Genomic DNA, 20,721 nt, shown 5'->3' on the forward strand with positions numbered 1-20,721 from the left:
CTTCCTCCTCACCGTCACCCAGCCGCCCTATTTCCCCAGCTGCTTGGGGTCTGCCGGGGAACAGCTAGCGGGGCCTACGCTATCTTCGGCTGCACCAGCTACAGGGGCCTGGCTAGCTACGGGCAGTGTTGGGGAGTAACGGAATACATGTACCGCCGTTACGTATTTAAAATACAAAATATGAGTAACTGTATTCCGTTACAGTTACCGTTTAAAAAGGTTACTTTGTTGGTTACAGTTACTTTGTTGAAATAAATGGATTACACTGCGGTACTTTCCTGTTTCATATTGTGGTGGGTCAGGACTGTTTTGGGTTTTGTTTGACAGCTACGTTATGTTGCTCCAGGTGGCAGTGTTACGGTTGCCATGGTTACAGGGCAATGCTCTCTCTCTCTCTCTCTCTCTCTCTCTCTCTCTCTCTCTCTCTCTCTCTCTGCGACTGTGTGTTTCCTGGGTGAGAGAGGCCTTTTTGTTGTTGTGCTAAGCTAACAGGCAGAATGCTACAGGCATAGCTCTAAAGAATGTAGCTTCATGGGCAGTGTAGTCCGTGCTGCAGGGAGAATGGACTGCTGTACCCGTTATGTGTGTGTGTGAGCAAGAGGAGGGAGAAAAAGGATAGTGGAAAAGTATGAGCTGTCATCGAGCAGAAACGGGAGCTTGAACCATGTAAATATAATAATAACCACTGCAGCCAAGAAGAGTGCCTGACGAGCCCAGCTGTAAGTAAGCTATTAAGACTGGACTGTACGCTGTGTTTGTGTTTTCCTCAGAAACAATAAGTTCCGTTGGAGCAGCCTTTCAACGCCTCTCTCTGTCTCTCGCTAGCAAAGTTGACCCAGACAACAAAGTAAAGCTATTTTTCGGCTACGAGCCCGACACAGACCCCGCCGTATTAGTCAGAGGTCCCTTTACTACGGTTCGGAGCAGCGGACCTTCAGTAACAGTAATAAATCACAGCAATAGTACATTCACGTAGTTGTAAAAAGCATGATAATATATTAAGTAATCCAAAGTATTCAGAATACGTTACTGTCATTGAGTAACGTAACGGAATACGTTACAAAATACATTTTGGGGCATGTAATCTGTAATCTGTAATGGAATACGGGTGAATGAAGGGTGCGAAGCCGAGTCTCCAATTCAGTAATCCTGGCCTCCAGAGCTGCAAATATGCTACATTTGTTACAGATATCATTACTGCTAAAGGAGGCCGAGGAGTAACTAAACATCTGACACAATGAGCAAGAAAGTGCAGGAGGGACAGGTGAAGTAGCCATGGTGCTAACGAGTCGGCTATGAGCTAAGCTAAGCTAGCGAAACAGTACAGAGACAGTGAGTGAATACTTTGGCTATAAATTAGGTAGTGAGTACACAGAAAGTGTGCTTCGGATGAAGCACGTGAAGATTATACTATGAAAAAAGAAGGTATCTAAAAGTTTTTAATTAAATTGCTAAGCAGATAAGCTATTCAGAAACACCACTGTGTTTGAGCAGGAACAGAAAGTGATACTCTACCGCAGAGCTAATTTTAAATACATTATTGAGGCAGATAAATCCATTTCAATAAGTGTGAGAAGATTATTGCATAAGATCTTCATAAGGAACGAACGTTTATACTGACATGAACTAAAAGTACATTTTGCCTGTGACGTGGACATGCTCTTACTGTGTGTGGACAAGATGGGCTACATTTCAAATCTCTTGTCCCTCTTACTTCTCACTCTTTCTTCTACCACCATTAGCCAGAGATTGATACTTGGAAAGAGGAATTGGCCCGAGCATGCCCACCTGGAGACAACCAAAATGTCACAGTTACAGCCAATGGCTTTGAAATTGTGGTGAGTTTTTGATCATCATTTGTTTTGTAAGATATTTACCTCTGCTGTGAAACCATGTTATTGTATGAAACAGGCTTTTTTATAACTTTCTTTTAGCACTTTACCATGGATTATGGGATAAAAGAAAAAGAACTCATTGAAAATATATTTTTCTACAAAAAGAATCAACCTGACAAACCATTCAAACTCCGTGAAGATGAGGTCAGAACCAAAACAATGAATTAAAAAAGTTTTGATCTTGGTATATTTCTATAAGTTTTTTGCTGTTTGTGTGTATATTTTTAAGACAACCTTTAGGACATTGTTATTTTAAACTTTATCTCTCATCATTCTTGTCAGGTTTCTATGCTTCTCCCAAAGTGCTTCTCTGAGCAGTTCACAAGGGTTTAATATAAGAACATCGATGAAGAAGTCGTTGAGACTGCCCAGAAGCACTTTGATAAGTGGCTCTCAGGTAATTTCTCTGATATCTAACGTAAAATGTACATGACTGGTTATTTTTTTTATCAGGGGTGATGACCAGCAGTACTCACCTGCTTTCATATCATCACAAACTAACACAGGTGGGGCTTGCAGGTTAAAAGATTTTAGTGATAGATTTTAGTGTTTTAATACGAATGAGCATCAGAAGTTAAACACAAGCAGATCAAGAGCAGATAAAAATTGTAAATATTGTCTGAGCTGATTTACGACAGACAAGGACTGCAGCTAATGCTTGTTCTAATCTATCATCTGAAGAATATACTGGTCATTTTCTTGTTAATCATGAAGTAAACCTTTGACAAACAGACACTTATAAATGATCAAATGTCTGCTAATAATAATGGGGATGCTGGGATCGAGCCCTTATTTATAGCATTTGTTAGCTATTCAAGCTTAAAAAATATCTAGTATAACATTAAAATATCTAGAATTAACTGTTATCACCTACAGATGCTAATAACAGACCATTTCCCTGCTCAAAACTGAAGTTTGTATTAGGCACTCTGCACTTCTCTCCTTAATACTAATGCACTAATTCTGTCTTTATTTAAATTACAGACTAAAATGGAAAATGCAGCAGTAATGAAAAATGAAGCTGAAGATGACCTAAAATGAAAAACATGAAACATTCAGTGACTCATTGAGATTGAGGACTCTAAAATAATGAATACATACTTTTAGTCTGATCTTTTTTTCTTTTATATTAGACTTCAGAAATTTGTAGCTTTGTTTTTTTTAAAAACTGATTAAGTTATAACATAAGAAAAGTATGCAAATATTTAAGAAGACTCAATTTACTTAAAGTACCATATATTATATATCAGATAATGGCTATATTCATGTCTTATATGCTATAGTGGAGGTTTGAAAAGAGGTAATTACATTGAAGGTTAAAGGACAGATGATCATGGCCGTACATGCTGTAAAACCCAAATGACATTTGTTATTTTATTATTTTAATTTAATTTGCTGGTTGGATGTCTGATTTGGAGAGTGTCATACTAACAAAAAGATGAGCGGCAGAGTTGAAGATGATTTTCACTGGGAGCGACCAGGATGAACGGGATTAGAAATGAGTACATCAGAGAGACAGCTCAGCGGTTTGAAGACAAAGTTAGAGAAGCAAGCCTGAGATGCTCTGGACATGTGCAGAGGAGGGAAAATTGATATACTGGACAAAGAATGACGAATATAAGGCTGTCAGGTGTGGAGGAAAAGAGAAATATAAAAGAGAAGATTCATGGATATAGTGAAGGATATGAAAGACAGTTGTTTGACACAGGAGGCAGCCAGGGATGGGAAAGATGCAGGCACATGACCCACTGTGGTGACCACCCTAAGTAAGCAATGGAAAGAAGATGACTCTTTGATGAGAACTGACCTCAACATCATAAGTTCATTTTAAGGTCTACTTCTTAAATGTGTGGATTTTCTGCTGTGCAGTCTGCATTTTATCTAATAGTTTGAGATCTTAACTCTTTGTTTTGATCATTGGGAAACTTTAACAGGTGTAAAAGCAGTCTACTTATCCCTTGTGTGTCCCTTTAGCTGGAATTCACATATATTTAGAGAAGGATGACCCACATTGTGAGACTTCAGTTAATCTTTAGAAAATGAAAAATAATAATACAAATAAAAATAATTTTAAAAAACCCACTTGGGAGGTTTAATTCGTTTATTTTTATTTGTTTTTCGCCCGCTGTACATGTAATGGAAAATGATTCTTTGCAAAAACTGGAAAAAAAAAACAAACCCAAATGCTTTTTAAATCTTGCTTGTGTCAATTACTACTAGACTGTAGAACTCTAAACATTTATTTGTGTAATTTAAAGTACCTCATGGGCTGACACACTGAATCAAAACATTGATTTGAGGGGAAATGTACAGCTTTCACACACATACAATGCCATCTAAAATAACTCTCATTTTATTTATTTATTTTTAATTAGCTTTTAAAGGACTAACCTAAAACAATAAAAGGAACAGGAGGCAAATGTATATACAATGAAGTGTCAAGTCCATGTGTACGTAGCAGAAATACAGCTGATCTGTAAACCTGCATTTTAGCTGAGTCATATGTTGCAGTAACAGTTGAGGTCTTCCTTGAATGAAAGGTAAATGTAGGGTGGTATGCACTCACAAATTAACTGATTTGCTGTACAAAAACCGCTAAAGATCCTGCTACATATCATTTTGGGGTGCAATAAGACACCACATGCACATCTTTGTACCAGATCTCTTGATTCTACAAATGCTGTGTGATCTGCTCTGTGATCTTTGAGAGTGACATCATAATGAAATAGCTACAACCCCGCTTCTTAAAACAAACTGACATAATGTGCTTTAAGTTATGCAAATTCTGGAAAAGATATTGTGGAATGCTTAAAATCACCCTTTTTCAAGTCTCTTTTAAAACAGCATTTTTAAACTAATACTCCATTGCAATAGTAATACTGAAAAACTGTTGGAAGCTGTGATCATATGCCTGCCCATACCGGCTGTGAAAACATCCATGCTACACTGATCATAGTGTAAGTAAACAGGGGTAAAGAAAGTTTTCTTCCCTCACAAATGTGCAGCTGATGTATCCCCTGAATAAAAAGATAATTTGATGATCAAAAAACACTGAAATCTCAATTTTGCTTCTTTAGGGTTTCACATCTCCTTTCTTTTGCACGCCATTCTTGATGACCATTGTGTACAATTTCCTTTGTCCTAAACTGTGTAAGTAGTTCTTCAGAATGTCATCTGACCAAAGACAAATGAGGCCCCCTTTCTCTGAAACAACGAGACTCCCTCGTTATGTGATATCATACATCTTCTCAAAGAGGATGGCTAGTTTCATAAACACACACACACACACACACACACACACACGGGACCTCATAAGGGTATTCTGCAATTGATACATGATCACGTTCACATACTCACTGATATATCACAGCAGGGCTGCTGTACAGTGAATGACCAGCAGATGTCAGTATTTCCAAATGAGCTGTTGAACGGGGCTTCGTGTGATCTGCGTTTTGGCGAAGCAATTGGCTGGAAAGATTCGACATATTCACGGGGCTTTATCACAACATCAGTAGTACTGTAGTTAGTGTAATGACACCCGATTATAGAATAAGCAAGGTGACTGAATATGAAACACATTCAGTGACATCAGACTACAGCAAAACAAAGCCAAAAAAAAGATCACGTGAACGTTTCCACATTGAAAGGAAAACAATCTTCGTCGTCACTCGGGAGATCTCGGAGTGCTTTACTACTATTGTTTAGTTCATAAACAGATTTGGTAAGTCAAACTTTGTTTCATATTTTCTCTCAAGGTGTTTATTCATCTCGTATACCTGTTTTTAAAAAAAACTCTCATGAAGCTTTGGGTTTATGTCCAGGCTCAGTGGGCTTTATAAAATAACATTTTCTTGTATTTTAAGTGATTTCATGTTTGCATGAAAGATTTACTCACAGGAGTGTTCCCAGATTAATTTATCAAACCAGCGAATTGTGCAAAGTTGTTTTTATAAATAGTTTTGTATATTAGACTGAATACATGTCATACTGTTGCAGTGCTTAACACATTTATTAGACCAGCTGTCATTAAAAACAATAAAGCAAAAATATTGTTTTTAAATCTGTGAAAAACTTGTTTAAGACTCTAAGTCAAAGTCATGGAACTGAATTCATGTTTTTATACCCATATTTTGGCCTGCACACTGGACCAGTCTGAGAATTCAGAAATTAATCAGACATAACATTCAATCACAAAAATTATTTTCTTAAATAAAGAAAATAAATTAACTTCTTTAATATTTTTTTCTACTTTTTTTGTCAAATGTGAATGTGAAAATCTTTGGATAACAAAAGTAATTGTATTGTATGATTAAAAGTATCATTTTAATTAAGGGGCTTATGCTTGCCAGTAGATGAAATACGTACAGGACACTTTGCAGTGAATGAGTTTCTACCAAATCTAAAAATGTACAGTGAATAGAACTGAACTGAGATGTCTGTTTAAAGTAAAAGAAGGCAAAGCATCATCCTGTTTCCTTGTAAACATGCAGCTCAAGACCAAATTAGGCTGCAGCATTGTCCCCTGTAGTGATAGCACTAATCTAATGTATTTGAAAAAAATCATAATATCAGAAGATTTATCTCTTTTTTCTAATTCATAAAGAAGTTAATGGTTGTGTGTCTCTGTCGTGGTTAGTCTATATCAATACAAAAACACATCAATGCAAAAAAGTTTACTTAGACATCAAAACATGAAAAAAAACGTTTGCCTGGGCCATGAAATGCCACCAATGGACTGCTGAATAATGGAAGGTGTTATGGACTGATGAATCAAAATGGGAAATCTTTGGTTCATCATGCAGGATTTTTGCACACTGTTGATTAGGCAAAACATTGGTTCCTTACTTTGTAGCATCAAATGTCAAACATTAAGGAGGAAGCATGGTTTGGGTGTTTTTGTTGGATACAGGTGGCTTTTACAGAGTGAGAGACATCCTGAACCAAAATGGCTACCATAGCATTCTGCAGTGGCCTCTGGTATGCACCTGGTTGGTCAGGGGTTCATCCTACAGCAAGATAATGACCCAAAACACAAGTCCAGGCTTTTACAGATCTATCTTAGGAAAAAAGAACAAGAAGGCAAGCTTGACAACATGGAATGGCCAGCACAGTCTCCAGACTTAAACCACATCAAGCTGGTTTGGAATGAACTGGACAGAAGAGTGAAAGCAAAGCAACCCAGAAGAGCCACACATTTATGCAACAGTTAGGAAGACCTTTCTGAAGAATATTTGGCTTCTGATGTAGAAAGAAGGGCATGAACACATTCAGCTGTTATATCTGTTAAAGGCAGCTATTTTGATGAGTCAGAAGATTAGAAAATGTTTGTTGTTTATAATTAGACTCCATGATTTCTTTTTTAACTTAAAAAGTTGTTTATTTGTTCTGTGCTTTAATTCAGAGAACAATGAGAAACTGAAGTGTCAGTTTCAATAAAAAACTGGAAGAACTGGTAAGTTCTCATACTTGACCAGTATTGAAAAATTACAATTACATTCATTGACTGTTTCCTTTCATATCCAGAATGCATGATGTGCAAAACTGTAATCTTTGGTCATTTAAACATTTACAGCACTATGGAGAAGCGCTTGAACATCAAAGATTTAAACAAGGTGATGTAACATGAAAGTATCTTATATAATATGGTCTTTGGTCTGTGGTCTAACTTACTGTTGTGATTAGCACTTTATAAAAATGTGAATTCATAATATATGTGTATCAGATTTGTCTATGTAAGATATCATTTGATGATCTTTTTAGGGAAATCCAATCTTTATATTAAATCACCTTAGACATAACGTCAGTAGGCTGGCCACCTGCCAGTGCCTTGGTCAAAGGCAAGGTGACAGAAAATTTGACCTAGCATGAGGCACAGTGTTTACTCACCAAGATGTGAGTGCTGAACGAAAATCTGAGACCAAGCCCTCCAAAACCCTCTAAGTTTGTCTATTTTTTGTTCATTTGTCTTCACACAGGTGTTTAATGATCCCATCCATGGCCACATCGAGTTACATCCACTACTTGTCAAGATCATAGACACACCTCAGTTTCAGAGACTACGAAAAATCAAGCAGCTTGGGGGCGGTTATTTCGTTTTTCCAGGAGCATCGCACAACCGCTTTGAACACTCAATAGGGTATGTCCACTTGTTTACAGTCAGATACACTAGTAATGCTTTTCTTTCAGTGCTGCATGATGAAGTGTGTGTGTGTGTGTTGGGGTGTGTGGTTTTTGGTGATACAGGGTGGGGCACTTAGCAGGAGAACTTGCAAAAACTCTGAAGCTGAAACAGCCAGAACTCGACATCAGTGAACGAGATGTCCTTTGTGTGCAAATTGCAGGTCTCTGTCATGACCTGGGTAAGTGCTGCACGTTTTTCACTCTAATAGCATCAAGTTTATAATACTAGCCAGTGTAAAATAAAACATGCGTGGTAAAATGAAAATGGCAAATGGTCAGTGTGTGTGTGTGTGTGTGTGTGAACTATAACAGGAGGCATTAATTATTATTATTATTTTTTACATTTGTTTCTCCATGAAGGACATGGACCTTTTTCCCATCTTTTTGATGGAATGTTCAACCCCGAAGCAGACCCAGAACATAAAGACTGGAAGGTACGAAAAACAATATATATTTCTACCGTGAGACGCGACATAATGGCCACCCACAAAAATCAAATATATTTGAAAACACTGTCAGATGCCATCTTGAGGAAATAAAGTACACATGGCACTAAATTATAGAAACAACACAGTGTTAACAATTATCAGCACATCAGCCAAAAAAATAAAAATCATATTAGGCTAAATCACAGCTGACAAGGAAAAATGCTTGTCAAAGGATAAAATGTAATATGTGTCTGAGCAACTTTTTCTGTAACACAAATCATCTCAGTGGCAAAATGTGTTCTCTTGCAGTAATAATATTATTATTTGATGAAGGATCTTTTTCTCAAAATTTGATTCTAAACTGATTCTGATTTTTTTTAAATCAGTCAAAGCGTCTTTAATTTGCAAACACAAACAAACATCATTTTCTGCTAAAAGAAGCCATACCACTGTTATGTCCACGCTCATCATGTCTAACTCATAAAAGTTGAGAACCTCTGGTTAAAACTGGAATACTGACACTAATTACCTCTATTAAGAGATGGTCATGTGCTCAAATTTGATTCTGTATGTTGTATCTGATCATTTTAAACTTTCAACCATTTGAATTCTGTTCTTAATATAAACAGTAATAAGGTATCTCTTACAGCATGAGGATGCCTCTTTAGAGATGTTTGATCATCTGGTGGTGGCGAGTGGTCTGGCACAAGAGATGGAGCGTTATGGACTGATACTCCCACCTGACCTGACATTTATCAAGGAAATGATTAAACCTCTAAAGAGTGATGACACTGAGGTACTGGTCAGTTACTGTCTGAATACTATGAAACCATCCGTTATCATCGCTGTCATGAAGGTCAATTCTGGTGTCGTCTCCACAGTGGCCGTATGAAGGTCGAGATGAGAATAAATCCTTTCTCTATGAAATTGTGTCAAACAAGCAAAATGGGATTGATGTGGACAAATTCGACTACTTTGCCAGGTGGGACTTGTGTTGATGACAAACTCAGTATTTCTATCTACAGCAAGTCTTAAAGGTGTTTTGGAGGGTTTACCATAATAAATGTAATTAAATTGATGTATGTCCTCTCTCCTATCTCAGGGATTGTCACCACCTGGGCATCCGGAACAACTTTGACCATCAACGCTTCATCATGTTTGCCAGGGTGTGTGATGTGAATGGGAGGAAGCACATTTGCTCTAGAGACAAGGTGTGGATCCCTGCTTTTTATCAGTTTAATGAGTAATTCATTATCTGATTGGCTGTAACTAAACTATAGGCGATGGTCTCAACAGGAAGTGGCAAACCTGTATGACATGTTCCACACAAGGAACTCTCTCCACAGAAGAGCCTACCAGCACAGAGTAACCAAGAGTGTAGAAATTATGTGAGTACCAACTGTGTAATTCTATTGTAAGACAACATTTATTTCATCTACACAGTGACCATAAAGTCATACTGGGTCTTTTTTATCCAGGATCAAAGACGCCCTCTTGAAAGCAGATCAGTACATCCTGACTAAAGGTTCAGGAGGAACAACGCTCTGTCTCTCCAAAGCTAAAACTGACATGGAAGCCTACACAAAGCTGACAGGTAGTGAAAAACATGCTCTACATATTTCCTTTTAAAAAAATACTAAAATGTCTATACATACATGTTCTGTCAAGTGATTTGTCTTACTTTGAAATAATTCTACTATCTCATTGATTTTAAGTGTTTTCAGTGCAGAATGGATAGATAGATAGTAGGGGTGCAACGATACACAAAATTCACGGTTCGGTTCGATACTTTGGTGTCACAGTTAGATATTTTTTCGATACAAAAAAAATGTTCATGCTTTTTTAATTTGTCATTTATTAAAATTATATATTTTAACTCAAAAGTACAGTTTTTAAATTTAATGTTGCTGAAACAACAAAGTAAGAAAAAAAATCTATCTGATCGAGAAATCACTCATCTTTGGAAAAGAGAGTTTATTACAGAGAAATTGCTCTTTCCAAAATAAAAGCTATACTATACACTTCTTCTGGGGTATACTCTCAGCAGCATATTAAACATATCAGGTCCCTATAAGGAGAATCATGTGCTAACGGCTGTCTAAATGACTCGGGTAAAGTTTGTAGCATGCGTGCTTGTTGTTTTTGTCTGCTTCCACTTGTCTTTGCACTAGGATGATGTCGGAGTAAATGTGCAGTCATATTCATTGTGTTCCCACTAGTGCTGTCAGCGTTAATCTCGTTGAAATGACGTTAACGCCACAACACGGCAAATCTCCGTTAACGAGCTACCGCCCCGTGCGTGGGGCTGGACGGCCAACACGTTAACGAGCTAACTGCGCTAACGCACTAGTTCCCACCCATGTAATTGAGTGTTGCATGGCACATCCGACATACTGTTTTACTTTAGTCCATGACAGCTTACCTTCAGGGTCATACTTCACATGAAAACCAAAATAGTTCCAAACGCCACATCTGAATTGGGGGGGGTTCAATTTGCCATGTTGCGATGAGAGCTTAACTTCTGTCTTGCTAGCTTGCGCTGCGCTCAGTGAATCTGTGTTCGACTACTCCTGATGGCACAATCATAAGGCCGGTGTGGGGGAAGAGAACGAGCGCGATCCTTACTAAACACCTCCGCTAGTTCATGGTATACTGAAGGAACTGCTGTTAGGTCCGGAGGAGTCTGCGGGGGTGACGCAGAGGAGCCAACGGATGGAATGGCGGATTTTAAGCAAGTCATATGGCAACCCTCCCCCCATCTAGACACACAGCCCGCCTGCCAATCAATCAGTGGGTTATGTTGCAACAGCCATGGATAGCCCAGAACCAGAGGCGTCAGCGGAGCTTCGAAAACAAACAGACTGATTAATTCAGTGTGATTTCCAGACAAACACAGGGTGACTGGTTCAGAAACATGGAACCAACCATCAGGCAAACACTGTCCATTCAGGGATGAGGCTCGAAGAGCATGAGGCAGAGGTTCAATAGTTAGGCCCAGTTTCTTAGCGAGTGATGCATCAAAACTCTGTTCGGCCCCTGAGTCTATCAAAGCCTTGAGTGAGCGGCAGGCGCTCGTCAACGTGAATGCACAGGGACATTAATGAGCTGAGAGATGATGGTAATTCCCTCGTCATGAGCTCATCCTTCAAATCCTCCGCAATATTGTTGAGCAGAACCTCCTTTACTGCCTCTTCTCTCCACAAGGTTTCTACAGCGAGAATGCGGAAGTCAACCGAGAAGTCAGCCATAGTGCGTTTACCTTGTTTCAGATTTAGTAGACGCTGTGCAGCAGCCGAGGGCCCGCCATCCCTTTCAAACACGCCTTTGAATTCAGTCAGGAAGTCGAGGTAGGAGATATTCGGCAGGGTTTTCAATAGTGCCTGAGCCCACTGGAGTGCGTGGTCTCGTAACAGCTGAACAAAGAAAGCAATCCGGGCATCGTCGCTGGCATACGTCCTGTTCTGCTGGCGGAAAAACAGGGAGACTTGGGCAAGAAAACCCGAACATTTCTCCAGCGCACCTGTAAATGGCTCGGGACTTGGCATCGTCCTCCCCGGGGCCTCTAGCCAGGCAGCGGGAGAGTCGGGGGGTGCAGCAGCGGCCTGGGAACTCGGAGATAGAGAGGGACTTACACGCGGAGATAGATTTACGCTCGGAGAGGGCGAGCTTACCAGGGGTGTGCGCTGGGCGAGAGCCTGTGTAAGGGCGGAGAGCTCTTTATTGATATGGTGGAGCATCTTCTCGTGCCGCTCCAGCAGGGCTTCCTGAGTGAGGAGAGCCCGTTGAACAGGGTCAGAATCCGCTGAGTCCATAGTGGCTGGATCGTTCTGTCACAGATTAGTAGGCAGAGGACTCACTCGCAGGACTCTGAAGTTTATAGAGAAGGTGAGGGTTTATTTGCAATGTGACACCAAGTGAGAATATATACATATATACAGTGGAACAGATAACACGGGGCTCCAGGGAGTAGGGCGGGGTCCGAAGGGAAGGTCCAAGACGGGGGTACACACACGCTCTTCTTCAACTTGATCCATAACTCACTCCAAATGTCCACACCAAAAAGCCCACGCTCACTCACACACATCCACAGAAATCCAGACGGCAGGGAAGACGGGCAGGGAGTCCAGAAGGCCTGAACACAGAGAAAAAAAACAATGTCAGGAGGAAACTCTAGGAGATCAAAGGAACACTTTCATAGGTTAGGCTACACTGACGCTAGGTAGTGTGACGATCCAGCGAGGAAGCAGCCTCTCTTGCCGTCTTAAGTAGTCTGCCAGGATCAGTGTGAATGAGCCACAGGTGCGTGTTCAGGGCGGGTTCAGAGGCGGGGAATCAAGGTCCAGTTCCGCCCTGGTGGGAGAGGCTAAGACAAAAAATACACACACCACGACCTCTCCAGATCTTGAGAACCATGACAACTCCGCCTAGGCTGCACTGTTGAGCGCAGATCCACTGAGCGCTCAACACAGATAGCAGAAGGAAAGTTGATAAAATAAATTAAAAATTTTGTATTGTTCGATACCTATGCGTACCGAACCGAAAGCACTGTATCGAATGGTTCAATATCGATACGAGTATCGTTGCACCCCTAATAGATAGATAGTAGGGGTGCAATGATACACAAAATTCACGGTTCGGTTCGGTTCGATACTTTGGTGTCATGGATCGATATTTTTTCGATACAAAAAATTATTTTCATGCTTTTTTAATTTGTCATTTATTAAAATTATAAATATATATTTTAACTCAAAAGTAGTTTTTAAATTTAATGTTGCTGAAACAACAAAGTAAGAAAAAAAAAAAATCTATCTGATCGAGAAATCACTCATCTTTGGAAAAGAGAGTTTATTACAGAGAAATGGCTCTTTCAAAAATAAAAGCTATACTATACGCTTCTTCTGGGCTATATTCTCAGCAGCATATTAAACATATCAGGTCCCCATAAGGAGAATCATGTGCTAACGACTGTCTAAATGACTCGGGTAAAGTTTGTAGCATGCGTGCTTGTTGTTTTTGTCTGCTTCCACTTGTCTTTGCACTAGGATGATGTCGGAGTAAATGTGCAGTCATATTCATTTTGTTCCCACTAGTGCTGTCAGCGTTAATTTCGTTGAAATGACGTTAACGCCACAACACGGCAAATCTCCGTTAACGAGCTACCGCGGATCGCCCCGTGCATGGGGCTGGACGGCCAACACGTTAACGAGCTAACTGCGCTAACGCACTAGTTCCCACCAATGTAATTGAGCATTGCGTGGCACATCCGACATACTGTTTTACTTTAGTCCATGACACACTTACCTTCAGGGTCATATGTCACATGAAAACCAAAATAGTTCCAAACGCCACATCTGAATTAGGGTGGGGGAGGTTCAATTTGCCATGTTGCAAGGAGAGCTTAACTTCTAGCTTGCCCTGCGCTCAGTGAATCTGTGTTCGATTACTCCGCCTAGGCTGCACTGTCGAGCGCAGATCCACTGAGCGCTCAACACAGACAGCATCGTCAGAAGGAAAGTTGATAAAATAAATTAAACATTTTGTATTGTTCGATACATATGCGTACCGAACCGTAAGCACTGTATCGAACGGTTCAATATCGATACGAGTATCGTTGCACCCCTAATAGATAGAAGTTGTTGTTGTTCTGTCAAGTAAGCCATTCATTTATAACCCAGTCAACACACATATGTGGGGCCCAAATAGGGAGCAGCAGGGCTAATATTTGGGGCCCACTTGGGAAACCCAACTGGGGTCCAGCTACTTTTGTCCTCAGTTTCCATGGTGGCCCCAAGTGTGTTTGCCCAGATGGGTTAATGATGGGCCCCGGATGGGTCCCAAATCAGGCCCAGCCAACAAACAAGTGTGAGACCCAGATGGGTAGAAGCGGGTCTGATATTTGGGGCCCACCTGGGTTACCCAACTGGGACCCAGCTACTTTTGTCCTCAGTTTCCATATTTAATGTGTAAAGGTATTTATAAATAATTATAAATTTATAATTAAACAGTCCAACCCAGTATCACACCAAAATGTTTGCTGGCCCACCGTGTCTATTTCACGCCTTGCCTGTCCAAAACATGAAATGGAGACACATGCAGACGTTGCATTGCCAGTGATCTTATATTTAAATTCAAGAATTCGGTAGTGAACAAAAACATATAAAGGTTCTTAATTGTCAGAAACTATTGAAGAAGGTGGCTAATATGTATGTAAATGAATTAACAACGTCTGTTTAAATGCTTACCAATGATTATTTTCATGTTGGTTTGAAATCGAAAAAACTCACTCTGCTGTTACTGCAGTTTATTGCAACTTACTGCAACTTCTGCATTTGTGGGGTTTTTTTTCACGCTTTGGAGATGCACAGCGTGAAAAAAAAAAAACGGTTGACTGGCGTGTCTATTACAGGATTTGCCATGATGTCAGGTTGATTCTTCAGTATGACGGATACGTCTCTACTAGTTTATAGTAAACTGTAAATTTATTTATTTAATACTGCAGTGTTACTAATGCTTTGCTTGCTTTATTGCTTGCTTATTTTGTTTTGTTTATTAATGTTAATCAATTTTTTGTGTGTCTTTCTTTATAAGACATTACTGATGAACTTGTGAATGTTTCTTTGGTTTACTTGAATCGACCTGATCTTAACTTTATTTGTCTGTTTACTCTGCAGATCAAATGATTGAAAGAATACTCCACCCTTGTTCTTGTTCAAATGAATTCACTCCCTCTCCTCTGGAGGAAGCAAGGATGATTCTGCAGAGGATCATGTCTCGAGACCTGTACCAGTTTATGGGTGAAACCAAGGTGTGCAATCAGGGCTGGACTGGGACAAAAACGTGGCCCAGGCTTTTTTGGCCCACCCACCTCTGCATATCACCTTTAAAAACTATTTATCTTGCCTTGTTATCATTTGGTATCATTCTTTTCAGTACAACCTCATATTTCTGAATTTAGTTATTTTTTCATTTTGACACAATTACTATAATTGATCTAAAATCAGACAAAAAACATAAAATCTGAGTAGAGAAAGTTATATTTTTACTGTAACAACCACAAACATGTTTAACAGATAATTTTCATAACTTGAAATGGAAATATAAATTCTAACTTTATAAACAAACAACATTTTTTGCAAATAGTTATTTGCAACTATTTGCAGCCATGGCGTTCTTTTATAGCCATTTCAAACTATTTACAGAACAATCTGGTGTTCCGCATCAAATAAGATGCCATACAAATTATTTGTGCCACTCCAAAAAATTATTTTTGTCCACTATAAGACAGAGGACATCATCTCAAGCCTAATACCTGCAGGCCTGACTGCACGAGGTGTATCACTCATCCTGTTTTCCACCATTTACACTGTAATCTGTCTCTGGTGACTTTTTAGCTGCAACTGTGACATTCACCAATCGCCTCATTTTTCTGACACACACACAAAAAAACTAACAACTACACACTAACTACACACTCCAAACACATTAAATATCACAAATCACACATCTCAAAACTCTCACTCTCTCTCGCTACCGACACTCTAAAAAATTACCCTTCTTCCTAAACAACAAATGCCCCATGTTGCCATATGATTTTTTGATTGGTTGACATGGTACATTTTTCCACCAATAGGAAAGGGGTGTTTTTTTAATTTATTTTAAATTAATTATTATTTGTTTGGTCATAAGCAGAGAGTGCTTGCTAGTGCTGTCCTTAGACATAAATGTGACAATAGTATTCAGGAAAAAAAAATGCGAACATTTTTTATCATGGCTCTGGTTTTACGTGGCCTTGTCAACACAATTTAAAAATTGGTATATAGTCTGAATACCTCACTTTAAACACAAAATGGACACTGAGGCTTGTCTTGGGTTCACATAACATCTTGTTGCTATGTCATCTTAAATTGGTCATGTGATTGGTTTACCATGGTTTACTACTTTTCTTTCTCAGCCAATCAGCAGGTCTTCTGCAATTGTTTCGCCCCCATAGCTCCCGGTAAGCTGTAGACAGCTTCAACTGTCTGTGTGTTTAAAAATAGTAATGCATCCGTGCAGCATTTTCTTGTTAGTAACGGTAACAGCATTGTAACAATAGAAATAGTAATGAGTTAGATTACTAGTTACTGAAAAATGCTGTTATTCTCATCACTGCTCTTCTCTTCCCCAACTCTCCACAGCTGGAGCGATAACAGTGCAGCAGCTAACATGGTGGTTAATTTGACACATTTTGCTGCATCTGCTAGTTTATTTTTATTGTTTTCTCTCAGGTGTGGACCAAAACAACTGCACCAAGATCCTTTGGCCCCATCAGATGATCTCATGACTCATCGAGTGACACAACTGACCAGTCAATCGGTGGCATGCGGTCTGACCACATCACATTTTAGTACCTGCTCAATCGTTTTGAACCCTGACTGAGCAGGCACTATTTTAGTACCTGGTACAAGGTACTATGACCTAATAGAAAACCCTGAAAACTGTGGCGAGTAGATCCAATTAGGTACTAATAAAAAGGGGCTTTTGGAGAAGGTTCGTTTATGGTATGAACATAATTCAAACTCGATCCCAACAGACTACCAGGTGTACATTGAGAGTTTGAACTAAAAAGCTTCTGTAAGATTTACATTAGAAAAAAGGGAGGAAATTACTGTAGATGTGCAAAGGCCTGTACAGGCTAGTATCTAGCCGTAAAATAAATGGAAATTGCCCTCTGGGAAATTCCTCCAGGAACTGCCTGCATACTCCCGCCACACCAGGACTGATGTTGTCATGCACCAGGAGGAATCCAGGACCCAATGCACCAGCATAGGGTCTGTAAGCGTGGGACTTCAACCCAAGATCTGTTGCATAACCTGTAGAGGTTTGTGTGTCTCTCCATGGATATGGCTCCCCAGACCATCACTTATAAACCCTCAAACTGGTCATGCTAAACAATGTTACAGGCAGCATCACATTTTCCATGGCTTCTCCAGACCCTTTCACAGCTGTCCAATGTGACCCTTTCTTATGTGTTCAGCTCTCATCTGTGAAAAGTGCAGGGTTCCAGTGGTAGACTTGCCATTTCTGGTATTTAATGGCAAATGCGTGGCGCAAAAGAGCAGATACTGCTCTGGACAGGACCTTCTATGGCCCTTTCCTGCTCTCCTAGAGTTACTGCTGTTAATGCCCTGGATTCTCCTCCATTCTCTTGAGACTGTACTGGGAGACACAGAAAAAACATCTGGCAGTGGCATGTATTAACGTGCCATTCTGGAAGATTTGGACAGCCTCTGTAGGGACCATGTATTGCTTCAGTCTTCCAGTAGTGACAATAACCCTTGCCAAAAGCAAAACTAGCCAAAAGCAGTGAGCCAGCCTGACGCAGGGCTTATGCAGAGAGACAGACAACCATACCCACCTGCGGGCAATTTAGATTCCCCACTTAACCTAACCCCACGACTTACATGTCATTGGACTGTGGGAGGAAGCTGGAGTACCTGGAGAGAACCCCCAAAAGAACATTAAACTCCACACAGAAAGGTCCCGGCCAGATGTGAAGTTGAACTCAGGACCTTCTTGCTGTGAGGGAACAGTGCTAATCACTACGCCACTGTACTGCCCAATATTCCCAATATTTGAGACAGAGTTAAGCTGAATTCATCGTAGCTGATTTTGATACCATTTTGAAACCATTTAAATCCTAAGTGAGTCATTCATAGTCACCTAAATAATAGCTTATTAGCTCAGTTTAACCTGCATTTTATTTTATTGCAAGAAAACATCTAGTTGATTACAATATTTGTGGTGTGTGAGTGCGCTAAAAAAGAGAGAGATGATGTGACTCTTCTCTCCCTTTCTCAGCTCAAGAAAGAAGACCAAGAGGAAATAAAAGTAAGAGTGAAAAGTGATCATAAAAAGAGATCTGCAAAACAATGATAACACAATGACAGCACATGTTCTCTCCTCCATCTGTCAGAAGATGAAGGACAGCTTGGAAAATGAACTAGTTAAAGTCATTCCAAAAGACAACTTTGAAATTATAGTGAGTTTTTATTCTAATTATACTCAGTAATAAATCTTCCTAAAATCTTGGCTTTTGTTTTGTTTTTTTAGTTAAATTGTGTTGCCAACCTCCACTGAGTCATAATGTACATGTGAACATCAACACAGGCTGCTCTGTCACACTCTTCTTTTAGGTTGTCACTTTGGACTATGGGATGAAAAACAAGGACCCCATCAATACCACATATTTCTACACTAAGGCTAAACCTACTGAAGCATTCAAGATTCCCAGAGAACAGGTCAGAACTACTGCATGTCTTTGCATGAGCTGTGTGTTCTTTCTGTAGATGTCTCTGTAAAACAGCTTTTATGTTACTGTCCTTGTTGTCAGGTGTCCAAGCTTCTCCCAGTGTGCTTTGCTGAGAAGATCCTCAGAGTTTACTGTAAGAACTCAGCGAGTCTGAGAGATGCTAAGTTCTGCTTTCAAAGCTGGTGTCACGAAAATGACTTTCTAACTGAGGTAACACTTTGTTCTGTTCGATGTCAGTGACAGGCATTACCATGTTACAACCAATGCGATGAGAACATAAACAAGAAATCTGCAGTTAAACCTGCATATCCTGTCAGAGCCTCAAGTTAACATTACACTTTTGTACTAATGAACTTGTCTGTATCTGCAGGATCGAGACAGAGCAACTCCATGAAATGAAGATGTGAAACAATGAGAGATTTATTTTTTTTGTGTTACTGCAGAGATTTAAAAACAGGTAACTCAGCAAACTAAAGAGGTTTATTTATGACACATCTTCACTATAATCAAACTATATAGCTCAACTTGGCTCAAAGGTTTAGATAAAGGCTACTGCTGTTGTGATTTGCTCATTGTGTGAAAAATAATTATTTATTATATAACAGGCCTCTAGATGAAAATTTTGCCAAAGGATAACAGAATCTTTCTGCTGTTTCCTCTTTAGATTTGTTTACTGCTGGTTTCTGATCAATTCAAAATAAAGTTTATTTTCTCTTTGTGTGTTATTTTTAAGTAACAGCTCCTAGAACATAAGAACATATGATACAAATACTATATTTTTTAAAAATTGCATAGATTTCACTTTGCTACTTATCCTTGCTGGTTACTGTTGGAAAAAGCATCCAGAATGCAAAACCTAATGTAGCCGGGTGGCAAAAGCTCTTATTATGAAACCCCAGTCACCAATCAGACATAATAGACACTTATAGCAATTCACATTGTGTGTGATTTTTCAGCGTTCCCTACTGGGGTAAGTAGTTTGGGTAATAAGTCTTATTGTTCAAAGAGATAAAGCCCATGTGCTGTTAGCTCCATTGCCACAGCTGAGGTTCAGAGAAGATTGAAACCTTTGTAAACTTTGTAAGAATGGAAAGATTACAATAACTGTGTCGAAGGCTGCACAGTGTCACAGGACGGCCACAGAAGCTGTTGGCACAATTTAGATGGTTGTGCTCCAACTTACTAGCAAACCAGGTGCACTGCAGTCACAAAGTTCAGAAGAATCTTTAAAACACATGTATTAGACCCCCTGTGTTTGTGTAACATTTTTTTGTTGTAAAATTCATAAGTTCCAATGTTTTGTGGCTGGAGTTCACTTATGAGCTACTGGCCAAAGCTAGTGAATGCCAGGTGCTGGATCAGTAAAGCGTGTGGTGCTGACATGACATGCTATTGAATGAAACATTCAGATTAGCTTCTGTTAGAATCTCTGAATATAATATGTTTAACTGCTTTGCCAGCGCTCTACTTCCCTGTTTAAATACTTATTTAATTGATTTTATTTGAAAATAAAATATACAATATTAACATAATGTTCCCAATTGATGCATTCTACCAGAGTTAGCTTAAAGCTTATTTCGATCTGGAGTCGATAGAATTTCCTGCAAGGGAAATTCTTGTGTTACCCCATATGGAAAAGAAATAGTAAAAACTTATAAAAGACTTGCATAAGATGTGGCCTACTTCATATAGTGAATCATATAAGCCTTATATGATTTACTCATGAAAGTGGCCACTTTCTCATTACTTTCATATTTTGTTTTAGTAAGTATCCAAAACATACAAGTTTCATTTATATAATTTTTCAAGGGTTCTTATATCTGTTTTCACTCTTGTATGCTTTTCATACAAGTTTCACACAAGACAGATTCAAACTTTATAAGATTTATATATATCTTTTCCATATGGGACAGCAACATGATAAATC

The 20,721-nt window shown here is 39.3% G+C and overlaps 1 protein-coding gene across 6 annotated transcripts; it reads left to right on the forward strand.

The window, feature by feature from the left end:
* The first annotated feature begins 441 nt into the window (after positions 1–441).
* Positions 442–19,508, forward strand: LOC146364448 (deoxynucleoside triphosphate triphosphohydrolase SAMHD1-like). Of its 6 annotated transcripts, XM_084917646.1 has the most exons (18): positions 442–719; positions 1,743–1,838; positions 1,935–2,039; positions 2,178–2,292; positions 7,871–8,031; positions 8,139–8,254; positions 8,436–8,509; positions 9,153–9,299; positions 9,385–9,485; positions 9,606–9,714; positions 9,800–9,891; positions 9,982–10,097; positions 15,175–15,308; positions 18,344–18,373; positions 18,459–18,524; positions 18,679–18,783; positions 18,876–19,004; positions 19,165–19,508. In XM_084917646.1, the coding sequence occupies exons 3-18, from the start codon at positions 2,035–2,037 to the stop codon at positions 19,186–19,188; spliced, it is 1,524 nt and encodes a 507-aa protein (XP_084773772.1). In that variant the 5' UTR covers positions 442–719; positions 1,743–1,838; positions 1,935–2,034; the 3' UTR covers positions 19,189–19,508. The 6 variants fall into 6 exon arrangements, with proteins under 6 accessions (XP_084773772.1, XP_084773771.1, XP_084773777.1 ...); XM_084917645.1 differs by having other exon boundaries at positions 18,876–19,508; XM_084917650.1 differs by lacking the exons at positions 442–719; positions 1,743–1,838; positions 1,935–2,039; positions 2,178–2,292 and adding exons at positions 5,339–5,616; positions 7,297–7,347; positions 7,468–7,507.
* Positions 19,509–20,721: the final 1,213 nt, after the last annotated feature.

The sequence above is a fragment of the Perissodus microlepis genome, chromosome 20 (genome assembly GCF_051167445.1).
Source record: "Perissodus microlepis isolate ML-2025 ecotype Zambia chromosome 20, ASM5116744v1, whole genome shotgun sequence".
Taxonomy (NCBI): Eukaryota; Metazoa; Chordata; class Actinopteri; order Cichliformes; family Cichlidae; genus Perissodus; species Perissodus microlepis.

Bases quoted from the DNA above. Each gene is read 5' to 3' on its own strand.
- LOC146364448 (XM_084917645.1), top strand. The intron at 9,486-9,605 runs GTGGGACTTGTG...CTCCTATCTCAG, and splicing joins AAATTCGACTACTTTGCCAG to GGATTGTCACCACCTGGGCA. The intron at 15,309-18,343 runs GTGTGCAATCAG...TCCCTTTCTCAG, and splicing joins AGTTTATGGGTGAAACCAAG to CTCAAGAAAGAAGACCAAGA.